At 50.4% G+C, this 13,374-nt stretch overlaps 1 protein-coding gene across 1 annotated transcript in view; it reads right to left on the bottom strand.

Annotated features, from left to right (window-relative positions):
• Positions 1-7,130: 7,130 nt before the first annotated feature.
• Positions 7,131-13,374, bottom strand: part of PFDN1 (prefoldin subunit 1) — a 60,346-nt gene continuing 54,102 nt past the window's right edge. Inside the window, exon 4 of the mRNA XM_084635836.1 lies at positions 7,131-7,415. Coding sequence (XP_084491962.1) covers positions 7,332-7,415 — 84 coding nt within the window. The 3' untranslated portion in view covers positions 7,131-7,331. The remainder of the gene's footprint in view (positions 7,416-13,374) is intronic.

Consider the following 13,374-nt stretch of genomic DNA (forward strand, 5'->3'; position numbering starts at 1 on the left):
ACCCACTCCGGCATTTGGGTGGAGGCTGGTACCTGGCTGCTCCTCCCAGGAGGAGGAGCAGCCTGGGGAGGTGGGAGTGGAGCCTGTTTCCCAGCCAAGAGGGACTCAAGGAACTTTTGCCCCAGTTGTATCTTCCCCTCTGCCTGTTTTATCTTCAACCATGATTCTGCTTCCTAACCTTCAGCTGGAGGAAGAGGGGCCCAGCCAGTCTGCAAAGCAAGTGAGCATCTTCAAAGGGAGAATTACAATATACCTACACTTTCTTCTGGGTAGGCTGCAGGTGGAAGAGGGGGCCTGTGGGGGTGCCCCTATGCTGGGCGAGTTGAAAGGGAACCTGGGACCCTTACTTCCCCTAGTCTAGTGGCTGTGGTGTTGCAGTGGGTGAGCAGCCATTGGGCTGTAACTATCAGGAGATTGGACTCCAGGGTCAGTGTTATATTTTGGAAGTTGCTTTTTTTAACCATTTCCTCTGACCCAGAGCTCTAAAGAGCAGGGCCAAGACCGCCCAGCAGCCAGCGGGGTTCTCAGGCACTGCAGAAGCGCGCACTGGCCCAGGCCCTGGCTGGCAGGGCTGGAGATGCCAGAGTTGCCCTTGTAGCTGCACCGCTGAGGGGATGGCTCCTGCTGCATCAGTTCTTCCACCTCGGCGCATGCACACAGCACTGGCAGCCAGGAAGGAAACACTGAGGGAGAGCCTTTGTGAAGGAAATCAGGCCCATGGGATAGGCCACAAGCACTGTCAGAGAAGGTAGAACAGGTGCAATCCCCATCCCCATGCCCTGCTGGAAATGCCTGAGCCCCACCCTGCTGCTCCGGTGCCCCGAGGCATCAGAGTACGAGCCACACCCACTGCACGTCTGCTCCTGGTTCTAGCCCCACGTGAACACTGTTAGCCAAGTAGCTGGGCCTTTCTCTCTCGAGACCCATTTAGGTGACCTCTTCCCACACCTGGCAGCTGTATGGGTGCTGGGCACTTGCTTTTGGGGGGAGGTACGATGTATCCATTCCTGTTGTGGAGGGCTCACATGCTTTCCTGTTTCAGAGTAGCAGCCGTGTTAGTCTGTAACAGCCTCGTCCAAATAGTTGCTCAGATCCTAGCTCTGCTGGGGCGGGAGTGTTTAAGGAGCCGAATTTGGGCAGCGTTCGGAGTGAGCACAGGGGATCTATTTATAGAAGATAAAGCCAACAACTCTGTGTTCCCTTTCCCTGATCCCCATAATCCCTCCCCGTGACACAGGCAGCATCTTCATCGCATCTACTACTGGGCTCGGTTCTCAGGCATGCATATTTCATCCCCCCTCCTCTCCTGTGCAGAAAAACCATGGGCCTGGCAGCCGACCTTGTCAGCTGATCACCCCTGGGCTTTGCAGGGAACTGAATGGTTCCAGAGCAGCCCCAAGGCTGCGGGCCAAGGGTGAGATCCCAAAACATGCGTCAGAAAAGCTACGGCAGCAGGGAATGCTGGGGGCCCAGCCAGAGCACGCACCGAATGCAGCTCTTGCTCAGCCTGTCCAGCGCATGTCAGGGAACTCCTGGCACAATACTCAGAGAAACGCTACCTGGTGCTGCCGGCAGCATGAAGCCCAAGGGAACTGCAGCTCCCAGTTAGCGGGGAACACGCTGGAGTGAATACAGCAAAACAGCGTCCCACCAAGCCCGGCCTCATTTCCTAATGACTCCACCCCAGGCACATTCCTGCCCCGCAAGGGAGCAAGTTTCACTACACAGAAAGCAAATTTCACAGTCTACCCCCACGCTGTCCACCCACTCAGCCCAGCAGTGGCCTGAGGCAGTACCATGTGACTTTCAGACCATCCCAGTCGGGCAGCTCAGCAGGCATGCGGAGGGTGTGTAATCACCCCGTGGTGTAAAATGCTCTAGAACATTCTTGTTGAGTAAATGTGAGGCAAACCCGCTTGCCTAGTGAACCTGATACCAGAAGAGATGACGTAATTGTTCACTGTGAATTTGATCTTTCCCTCACTGCCCTGCCCTGCATCTCAGCAAATGGCAATGGCCATTCATGAGGCATGCAGCGCTCTCCTTCATTAAAATAAGCACCCTGCTCTCCTGGCCCTGCTTTGTTGCCCTGCCTGAGGCTGGCGTCCCACATGGCTAATGTGCTTTCGATCCCCAGCGCAGTGACAGCAGAGTCTCTAGTCCCAAGATACGAAGAGCCCCAGGCTTTTCATAATCTTGGCAGGAAGCCAGGGGATCTCTCAACAGATGGGACAGAGTTCAGTAAACACCCAAGGGGCTATTGAGGCCCTAGGAGCTGCCCCTGTGCAATGCACGCCCCTTGTGACAGTCACGGCTGCCTTGCCACCTGGGGCGGGCAGCCCAGGTGGCACCGGAGAGAGGTAAACGCCACGCCGATTTTCTGCAGTGTAATGCCAGGGACTTCCATGGAGTCACAGCTGATTGATAGTGGCAGTGCCGAGCAGGAAGGGACCTATGGCAAGGCCTTGTTAAGCTTGCACGGCTAAGCACCAACAAAAAGTCAGAGAGGAATTTCGTCAGAGAGGAATTTCCCACTCTCCCCACCCCCTTAACGCCCCTGGCTTTAGCCTGGCCTCCTGGAGTTCATTTCTTGCCCCCCCCACACACACACCCCTTCCCCAGCCCTCCTGGCTCCAGCACTGTTCCCCACGCTGGTTTTGTGCCAGTTACCCACAGGCTCTATCTTCAGTGCTAGGCCTCAGCCTTAAGCCAAGGTCTGACAAACCCAAGAGTAAAATAACTAATGGCGGGGCGGTGCCCTGGGCACCCACCACACAGGGCTGCCAGCATTGCATAAGGGACTGTTTTCTTAGCCCCCATCTCACCCCTCCCAATACTATCACCATTAACACCACCACGGAGCACTCACCTACATTCACCAGGGGCATCTCTTGCTGTTTTTTGCAGCACTCAGCAACACCTAATCTTGTACCGAGATGAAATAAGGGACGTCCCTGTAATATGTACCGCCACCTGGCCCTGCCCATCAGCCTTGACTCTGAGCCACAGCCTCAGTGAGGTGTAGGCAGGGACCACCTCCATGGGCCAATCATGCTTGGCTGCTCTGCTGAGATGGCCAGTAGGGGACCTGGGAGGAGGAGGCTGCATTTGCCCCAAGACCCTACCCTGGAGAGGAGGGCAGGGAGAGGCCTCAGTCCCATTCACCAGAGATAAGCATCCACACCACAAAAATCACCCCAACTGGTGCCATCCACCCTCCTCACTCCTCCCAGAGCCAGCGGTGGCCCCGCCCCAAGGCCAGGCAGGCCTTGCTCTGGGTCAGTCCAACACGGCTCAAGGGCAGGTGTTTTAGAAAAGACCCAACCCAGGGGATACAGAGGGAGAGATCGGAGGAGAGATGGGGAGCCACTCCAACCTCGTCTCAGAATGGAGTGCTGAGCTCTGCCGCCTGCCAATTGATCCTCACAGTCCAGTTCAGCCTGTCATTCAGCTTCCCGGTCTGCAGCCCCAGTACCTGGGAGCCTTTCTGCAGGCGGGATGGCACTGTGCTATGGGGAAGCAGTGCCAGAGACTGGGTCCCCCTGACTGATCCCCCGGCCCACTTCTCTGAAGGGGATGGGAGCATTCGGGGCTGCAGCCCAGGGAAGCAGGGTTTGCTGGCTCACCTCCCAGCTGGGCCTGCACTGCAGGGTCAGGTAAATCCTAAGATAGGGCTTGCACACAGCCCCCTCTAGCCCAGTGCTGAGGGCATCACCCCAGAATTTAACCCTGGGCTCCATTCCCCTCAAATATCCTCCTTTGGAACGGGCTACTGGCCCTCGGCTGCTTGCCCCGTGCCAACCTCCCTGCAGGTTCCAGACCCAAGGGGAACCAGCAGCAGGGGACAGCAGAATGCGGCCAGAGCACGGTCCAGAGGAGCCCTTCCTGGCAGCGACCCTTCCTAGTAGCGAGGACTCTCAGTGGCCACCTCATAACCCTGGCAGCTGCTCCAGGCCCTGGGGAGAGTCAGAATCCTGCAACCAGTTGCTGGCATGGGACGCAGTGAGTGGATCGTTATTTATTACTAAGCTGGCAGAGGCTCTGCCACATACTGCCCCAGCAGGAGCAGCTATTGCTGAGCACAGCAGGCAACCCAGGCTGGAGTTTCAAGAGTGGCTGGTGGCTTTGGGTGCTCAGTACCCACAACTGCTGTTGGAGTCATTGGGAGCGGCAGGTGCCCTGCATAAAGCCTCTAGCCCTGGAGCAAAGGCTTAGCTAATGGAGAGGGTCAGGGTCCAGCAGAGGGCAGCACGCTACACACACTAAGCCTGGCCAGCTCTCTGAACAGAGCTTGTTCATTTCAGCCCTTTCCTGCTTATCCACATTTCTGCAGAAGTAACTGAACAGCAAACAGATCAGGCACCCAGAATACAGGCTAGAATTTTTGGCATAACTGTCAAACCCCATGCCACCCCCAAGACATGGGGCCTATTCTGCCTTTGGGCTGTGGCTTAGTCCCTCAGAGATGGGGTTTATTATGTGAAGGAAACTCCTATGTTACTAGCTCCTGGTGTTATCTGGGGAGAAGTCCCCACCCCACCTCTCTCTGACCAGCAAAGCTTCTAGCAGAGGTTTTACCTGGCTTCCCTCACTGTACTACCCAAGCACCTCGTAATCTGTAAGGTATTTATCCTCCCAGCGAGGTGGGGCAGGGCTGGCACACAAGACACTGCCAGACAGCATCCAAGGGGTCACAGCAAATCCAAGAGAGCAGGGAATTGAACCCTTGTCTCCCAAATGTCAGGCTAGTGCCCTACCCACTGGACCATCCACCCCTGCCAGTTCCAAGGGAACCCTTTTTGGAGGGTTGGCACGAAGTGATTGACTGTCAGCCCTGGGTAATAAAAGCCTCTTGATCCTCCAAACTGGTAAAGGCTGGGCAGCAGCAATGCCAGCTTCTGCCACACAGTCGCGTGCATGCCTCCCTCTGGTTCTCAAGTGACCAACCATCTCTAGGCAGCTGCAGTTCAGTCTCCTTAGCGCTTCTGCCCCGAAGATGCCAGCTACTACCAGCCGTGACAGCGGAGCTAACGGTGCCCACTGGGCACTGAACTAACTTCATTTCCCTGCCATTGCAGGCTTCTGGCCCTCGTGTGCCTTGGTGCCTCCTATTCTCTGCCTGTGGCATGTAATAGCTAGTTTCCTAGGGGCTGTGATACTTTGGACTCATTGCAGTGGCTGGGTTTAGTGTGCAGGTGCTGGGGGTGGCCTGGGATATACAGGGGGTCAGATGACACCATCTGATGGTCCCTGCTGGCCTTGGATTCTATGACTATCACTAACTCAACTTCTGACTTGTCATGGGCCAACTGGTCAGTCATTGCAAGATAGCAATTAAAATAAGTCTGGCCTCCTCCTAGCCCTGGGATTATGACCACGCTGGTGCCACCGTGCTGGACAGGGGGTGATGCTGCTGGAAAGCAGCAGGGGAGCGCTCACAGGACGGCATCCTTGTCTCTCTTCAGTTTGCCTCTCCCACTAGATGAGTTTGACAGGGCTGCTACGATCCAACCCTGGGGGACATAATTAACCCTTCGTTGTGGGTTGTGGGTCTCCAGAGAGAGCTACTACAGGGGATATCATCACACAGGCCATTCATGGAAGGATGGCACCAGCCTGTTTAGCTAATTAACCCTCTCCATGCACCCGGGATGTAGGCCTTAGTCTCACATTAGTGCAGGGAAAGCTGAGACACTGACAGCTCAGGTGTCTTACCTAAGGCTACCCAGGAGTCAGTAACAGAGCAGGGAACAGAACCCAGGGGAACTCCCAGTGCCCTGGCCTCCTCCAATCTCATGAGTGATACATCTGGGGGCAGTTAGGCCATGAAACTTGGGCACCAGACAAAGGGCAAATCTATCAAGTTACATGTTAAAGAAAGATGCAGCACAGCATGGCATTTCACATACAGGGGCTCTAAAGACATGGAAATATTGCCCTGGAATACATTAGTGTCAATAATAAAACCTGTAACTTGTATTTTGTTTTTTTGCAGAATGGGGAGTATTCATTACAAACATTATCCACAAGGGGGCACCAGCACAACACAGTAACTCTTAGTGGCTATGAACTCAATCAGAGAGCCCAGTTGTTTCAGAGCAGTAGTTAACCAGGTGCTTTCTAGTGATAAAGTTTAATCTTGTAGATGAATACAGGCCCATTGGCAATGTCCCGCCCTGGCATGCCTTGCTGTGCCAGCTGCCACAGCCCTGGCATCCAGGTTTGTTTGTAAGCTCTTTGGGGAGAGTACCATCTTTTACTCCATTGATAAAGTGAAATGGGGCCCTGACTGGGGCTCTTAGACACGACTGGAATCCAAACAACTATCCCGGCAAAGATTCTTACTGACATCCCAGGCAGTGACCATTTTCCTAACAGCTACATACACAACAGAAGAGGGCAAGTGACATTACAAGCAGTGAGGTTTAGAGAGATATTAAAGTTCAAACCATGCTCCCAAATCTTTTCCTCCTCCTCCAGTTTAGGAACGGAAAAGCCACGCTGCACGTGTCTATGTATTTTTCTGCACATACTCTTGTCTCGAGCCAGCCACTTCTTCCTGCCATTTGCTTCTGTTTTAGTTTTGCCAAAGGAAACTCCAAGAGCTCTTTCAAAGCAGCATTAAAAAGAAAAACAGAAAGTCCTTTGTTGCCCTGCTCCTCCTTAGGAGACAGTGTGATGCTTTTATCACAGCAACCCACCAGCGTTCGACATAAGACATGCCTTCCCCTTGAGCACTCTGACTGTGTGCCATGTCCCACTGATGTCAGTCGCCCTATTCATGGGAGTAAGCAGTAGGCTTGGGAGTAACCATTTGCTACACTGGGCCTTAAATCAGGTCTATGGGCCAGATTTTCCAGTGAGCTCAGCATGCTGGGTGCACACTCGGTGGTGCTGAACTCTCGAACATCCAGCCCGAAGTATCAGAACAGGAACGGCTGGGTGCTAAGTGCTTTGGAAAATCGGGGCCCGATAGGGTTCTGCACTATTAAAATCTGGCCCACTCTGAGCAAAAAGGACGATACCTGAAGCAGCACATGGTTTCCTCCACTGAAAAGCCAACAGTATGAATGCAACTGGTATAAAATCCAAGCTAGTCTGCTAGACACAGGAGCTGGTTAACACAGCAGTCTTTGCAAGAAGAGTTTATTACAACATCCAGATACAGAAAGGGTGAGACACAACATCCAACGCATTCAAAACAAACTCCTCCCACCAACAGGTGGCAGCAAACAGAGCACAAGGTCATCTCGTCTAGAAAACATCTCCGTTCTAGCTAATCAGCGTGGGCACCAGTGAAATGGACCAACTTGGCTGAGGGAGCCACGCCCCTACTGTGCTCTTCGGGCCATCAACATTTCTCGGATGTTATCTTCAGCATCCTTTACACTCCGCTCCAGGTACGACTTCCTCTGCTGCAAGGTACAAAATCAGAACAGACTCAACAGCCATATCACCCCACACGATGCTCTGTTTCAGATCAGTAGCAGAATCTCTGCTTTCCTGTGGTAAGTTATAGTGCTGGGAGTGAATCCTACAGAATGGAATCAACATTCATATCACCATAGACAATGTGTGGGGGAGGGGGGAGGAGAGGAGGAGGAAGGAGGAGTCATTTGGGCTCCATGCAAATCACTAGTGAGTCATTTTTAGTGAATAAAGGTCCCAGCATATACTGGTTCATACACCAGGGCTGTTGAGGGTTATTTTTGAATAGTTTTAATCTTTACTAGATATATTTTAGGCACTGTCATATTTATAGGGAAAACGTGTATTTCATTTCTTTACAGACATCGTATTCACAATTGTCATTACATCAGTAACAAAGCATTAAGAAGAGTGACAAGCTAACTGCAATAAAGTTAAAAAGATACATAAACTTAACATTCTGAGCCTGAAACAAAGGGAAAAAAACAAGGAAAAGAAAAAGTACCTCTGTACTGTTATAAAGTAGCTCTGTATTCTATGTACTCACATCTAAAGAATCAACTGACAAAAACCCACAAGGCCCATAGAATAATCTATTCACACTCAGGTAATACTGGAACCTCTATAAAATCCTCTTCCAACCCAGTCAAGTTTTCACAAATTGGATAATAGAATCATAGATTTTAAGGTCAGAAGAGACCATTATGATCGTCTAGTCTGACCTCCTGCACAACACAGGCCACAGAATCTTACCCACACATTCCTGCGATAAACCTCTCACCTATGTCTGAGCTACTGAAGTCCTCAAATCATGGTTTAAAGACTTCAAGGAGCAGAGAATCGTCCAGCAAGTGACCCGTGCCCCACGCTGCAGAGGAAGGCAAAAAAACCCCATGGCCTCTGCCAATCTGCCCTGGAGGAAATTTCCTTCCTGACCCCAAAAATGGCGATCAGCCGAACCCTGAGCATGTGGGCAAGACTCACCAGTCAGACACCCAGGAAAGAATTCTCTGTAGTAACTCAGATCCCACCCCATCACAGGCCATTGGGCATATCTACCGCTAATAGTCTAAGATCAATTAATTGCCAAAATTAGGCAATCCCATTATATCATCTCCTCCATAAACTTATCAAGCTTAGTCTTGAAGCCAGATATGTCTTTTTCCCCCACTGCTTCCCTTGGAAGGCTGTTCCAGAACTTCACTCCTCTGATGGTTAGAAACCTTCGTCTAATTTCAAGTCTAAACTTCCTTATGGGCAGTTTATATCCATTTGTTCTTGTGTCCACATTGGTACTGAGCTTAAATAATTCCTCTCCCACCCCTGGTATTTATCCCTCCGATATATTTATAGAGAGCAATCATATCTCCTCTCAAAAAGAAAAGGAGTACTTGTGGCTCAAATAAATTGGTTAGTCTCTAAAATGCCACAAGTACTCCTTTTCTTTTTGCGAATACAGACTAACACGGCTGTTACTCTGAAACATATCTCCTCTCAGCGTTCTTTGGGTTAGGCTAAACAAGCCAAGCTCCTTGAGTCTGCTTTCATAAGACAGGTTTTCCATTCCTCGGATCATCCTAGTAGCCCTTCTCTGTACCTGTTCTAGTTTGAATTCATCCTTCTTAAACATGGGAGACGAGAACTGCACACAATATTCCAGATGAGATGTCACCAGTGGCTTGTATAACGGTACTAATACCTCCTTATCTCTACTGGAAATACCTCACCTGATGCATCCCAAGACCGCATTAGCTTTTTTCACGGCCATATCACATTGGCGGCTCATAGTCATCCTGTGATCAACCAATACTCCGAGGTCCTTCTCCTCCTCTGTTACTTCCAAGTGATGTGTCCCCAGTTTATAACAGAAATTCTTGTTATTAATCCCTAAATGCATGACCTTGCACTTTTCACTATTAAATTTCATCCTATTACTATTACTCCAGTTTACAAGGTCTTCCAGATCTTCCTGTATGATATCCCGGTCCTTCTCTGTATTGGCAATACCTCTCAGCTTTGTATCATCCACAACCATCTCCCCCAAATTCCTAGTTTAAAATCTCTCTTAATCAGTTGTGCCATCCTCCATCCTAGAAGTCTATTTCCCTCCTTACTCAGGTGAAGTCCATCCTGAGAGAACAGTCCGCTGTCCATGAATGCTTCCCAGTGGCCATACATCCTAAAGCTCTCCTTATAGCACCACTGCCTGAGCCATCTGTTAATGGTCATAATCTTGTCATATCTTTGTTGCCCTTCTCTAGGAAGAGACAGAATCCCACTGAAGATCACCTGAGCCTCTATTTCCTTAAGCATCTTCCCCAGCCTGGCATAGTCTCCCTTGATATGCTCCAGTGAGAATCTAGCCATATCATTCGTTCCCTCATGAAGGATAATCAATGGATTCTTTCCCGCTCCCATTACAATCCTCTTCAACCTCAGGGCCACATCCCGTATCTTAGCACCTGGTAGACAGCACACCCTTCTGTTGTCTGGATCAGCTCTTGTTACAGGCCTGTCTGTTCTTCTCAGGAATGAGTCCCCAATCACATAGACCTGCCTTTTCCTGGCAATGGTGCGATTCTCCAGTCTATCCCCTGTTCCATCTGGCCGCAAGTCCTCTCGATTCCTATTGTCCTTTGCAATCCTCTGCAACCCATCCCGTATCCTCCTGGGGCTCATATTTGGTGTTATCTCCACTGACTCTTACCCCCTTCCTACAGGACTATCTGCTCTTCTCTTCCTTCTTGCCCTCTCACCTTCAGTGACCACCTGCTGTGCCCCTTCTTCATTTTCCAACTCCGCAAACCTGTTCCTGAGCTCTATTTCTCCTTCACTGGCCCATCTTTTCCTCTGCCTGGTTCTCTTAGTCACATGCTTCCAATGTCTACTTTTCTCACCCAGCAGTATCCCCTCAGAGTTCTTTGGTCCTGCTTCCATCTGCAAGTCTGAGCTTTTCCCTTCAGCCTCCTCATGTCTTTGCTCCATCATCCGCTCAAACCCCCTTCTAAGCTCAACCAGAGTTTCCATCTGCATCTCCAATCCTCAGATCTTCAGATCCATCAGCTCTATCAGGCGGCACTTCATGCAGACGAAATTCTTTTCAGGTACCCCCTACAGGATCATGTACATGACGCAGCTTCTACATCCAGTCCTCTTCATTGTGTCTTCCACTACTTGGGTCACTACCACTGCTGCCTCTGTGTCTGTCATAGCCTTCTCGCCTAAGTCCGGTTAGTCTGGGAAACACAAACCAAACCGAGCACCAAAACACTGCCAGACCACCACACACTCCCTTCACTAGCCTCTCTGTTCCTTTGCCTGGCTCTTATTCTTTCCCCCCAAGCCCCCTTACAAACTCCCCTGTTTACAGCTCTGTTTGCTGGCTCCTGTGCTGCTGCAGCTGTCTCTGCCACTGCCTGGCTACCCGTATAGGACGCCCTAGTCAGAGAAGCCCCACCCGCAATCAGGGCTCAGATTCTCTCCCAGCACACTGCCCCTACAAGGCTCTGTACATACCACCTTTTATCCCCTTTCTTGGAGATGCGTGTTCTAGAACTCCTTAGCAATCAGAAAAGAGACTTTTTTAAAAAATCATCGTGAATTAGGCTAAACTTGGCAGGGAAATGGACAGAAACTGTAACCCAGAAATAGGAATTCAGCCAGTAGCATTTTTTCCTCCTCGTCTGGGTAACCCTAGAGGACTGGAGTCACTTCTTTTGACTATTCTCTCTGAGTTTCCAAACAGCAGACACCACTGGCATATCTCCAGGGGACTCCAAAGCCACAGAAAGCATTCTTGTCGGAGTGGACTGAGATCTAAGTACTAGAGGCAGAACTCTAGATTCAAATTCTCTTCATTAACCGGTGCAAGGAAACTTCAGGGAGGCTCCCAAGGACCTTGACTTCCAGAGGAATGTAACACTTTGGTAATTGTAAATTCGGTTTTAAAACCCAAAAGTGACAGGTGTCAATAGCGGTCTTGGTCCTTGTTCAGAGCTGCCTCCCATGCTCTACCCATTCAGAATTAGGGGTTCACCTAGGTGACAGGCAAAAAAAATATTGCCTGTGAGCACCCTTCAGTTCACTATATTGCCTCCAAAACAGATTGTAAGCTCTGCAGGGCACAGGCTGCACCTACCTTTGTGTCTGTACAGAACCTAGCACACCAGGGCCCTGAGCCTGATTACGGCCTCTCAGGACTACATTAAGAACACCTATATTACAGGGGTAGCCCATGGACAGAGCTTGACTGACAAGCCAGAGACTCCGCCAAAATGGCCTGGGGAAGCTCCAATTCTAGTCAGTTTCCAAGGAAGACCTCGATACCAGCACTTCTGTGCTATATGCATTTGCATTTATTATTACATGTAAATTATAACATCCTGGACCTCACCTCAGAAATCTTTACTCAGGCAAGGAGCCTGATGAGGCCACCTGAGTAAGGGCTTGCAGGGTCAGGTCCACTAAATGCAAGTTAGGGGCCCAGTTCTGTAAGATGCCAAATCCCACTGAAGCCAATGGGAGTTGGAGCTCAGCACCTCATAGAATCAAACCCAAGGGACAACCCACAGCATTGCAAAGTTTGGGACTCCCAGCTAAAAGGAAAAGAAAACCCACTAAGCAGCAAGTCAATGGAGTGTAGTTATCCAACGTTCATCTACACTGCAATGTAAACCTGTGCATGAGCTGGAGCTCAAGCCTAGGTCCCTTTGCATCTACACTGTAATTGCGCTACCCCAGGGTTCCAGGGCTCTGCAGGGCTGGAGAGTCTGAACTCAAGTTAAGCTATGACCTTGGGTCCAAGCCCTATTGCTTTGCAGACAAGTCAAGCGGGACTGCGTCTAAGGTCCTAGGAGTCAGCCGATTGTCCCGTGGAACTGTGGGATACTACTTCCTCAGTCCTCTCTAGCCCATCAATCTGAAATCCACTCTATTGAAAACGAAAGCTGGGGCTACCCCCCTTCCCTTTTGCAAACAGCAACAGCTCATGTCAGTATTAACCCATTCTCTTCTGATCACCAATCTGCAAGCACACTATCAGAAAGCCTCCTGGGTTTGCAACGGAAAGCCCTTCTGCAACACAAGCTGCTTCCTGGTAACTTGCAGGCAGGCAGTAAAGTTATCCCACAGTGCACCACAGTCCTAGGGCTAGAGTGGCCATATTTGGGGTGGGGGGGCGGCACCACTAGGGACTCTAGGATAAGGTTATTCTGACACAGCTCTGGACTCTGCAGTGTGGACACCAGAGCTGTAGGTTCATGCACAGATTAGAAAAGTCTTAACACAGGGTTAAAATAAAATATAGGACACTCAAGTCCAGGGTTCCCTAACACAGGTCAGCTGACTCAAATCCTACTCACCCTGGGCTTACATTGCAGTGGAGACATACCCTAAGTCCTTTCTGGAACAGGTTTAGAGGTGAACTCCCCCCAAAGGAAACACAGAGGACTCACACACACAAAGGCTGGGACAAGCCTACAAAAGGCAGGAAATTCCAGGTTAAAGCTCCAGACCGAACAGTCTCCTGTCAGGCTTTGCCAAGACACGGGGGGGGGGAAGACGCGACTGGGAGCTCTAATGCAGCAGGAAAAGTCATTAGAACATGGTACTATGATACAATCCTGCCAACATCACCTTGTGTCTGCACTCTTCCAGACAGACTCCATCCAAGGTATGTTCGACTGAAAAGCCTACCACTAACTACAGCTGGAGCTTTAGTTCAGCTAAACTGTTTAGTACAGTTACAAGTCTGTAAATTACTCAGAACAGTTAACAGTAGTCAGATGATCTGGATGGAGAAAAAGTGCCCAGTCCTCTCTCCCAAGTCAACCCCAGCAATGATATCAGGAGCATCTGGCTTTCCCTCTGCCCACAGCAGCAGCTTTTCAGTAAAATGTTTAACGAGAGAGCCCAATAAATAGCTATACTAATACTTCACACATGTGT

Source organism: Lepidochelys olivacea (genome assembly GCF_965140295.1).
Source record: "Lepidochelys olivacea isolate rLepOli2 genome assembly, chromosome: 8".
NCBI classification, from domain to species: Eukaryota; Metazoa; Chordata; order Testudines; family Cheloniidae; genus Lepidochelys; species Lepidochelys olivacea.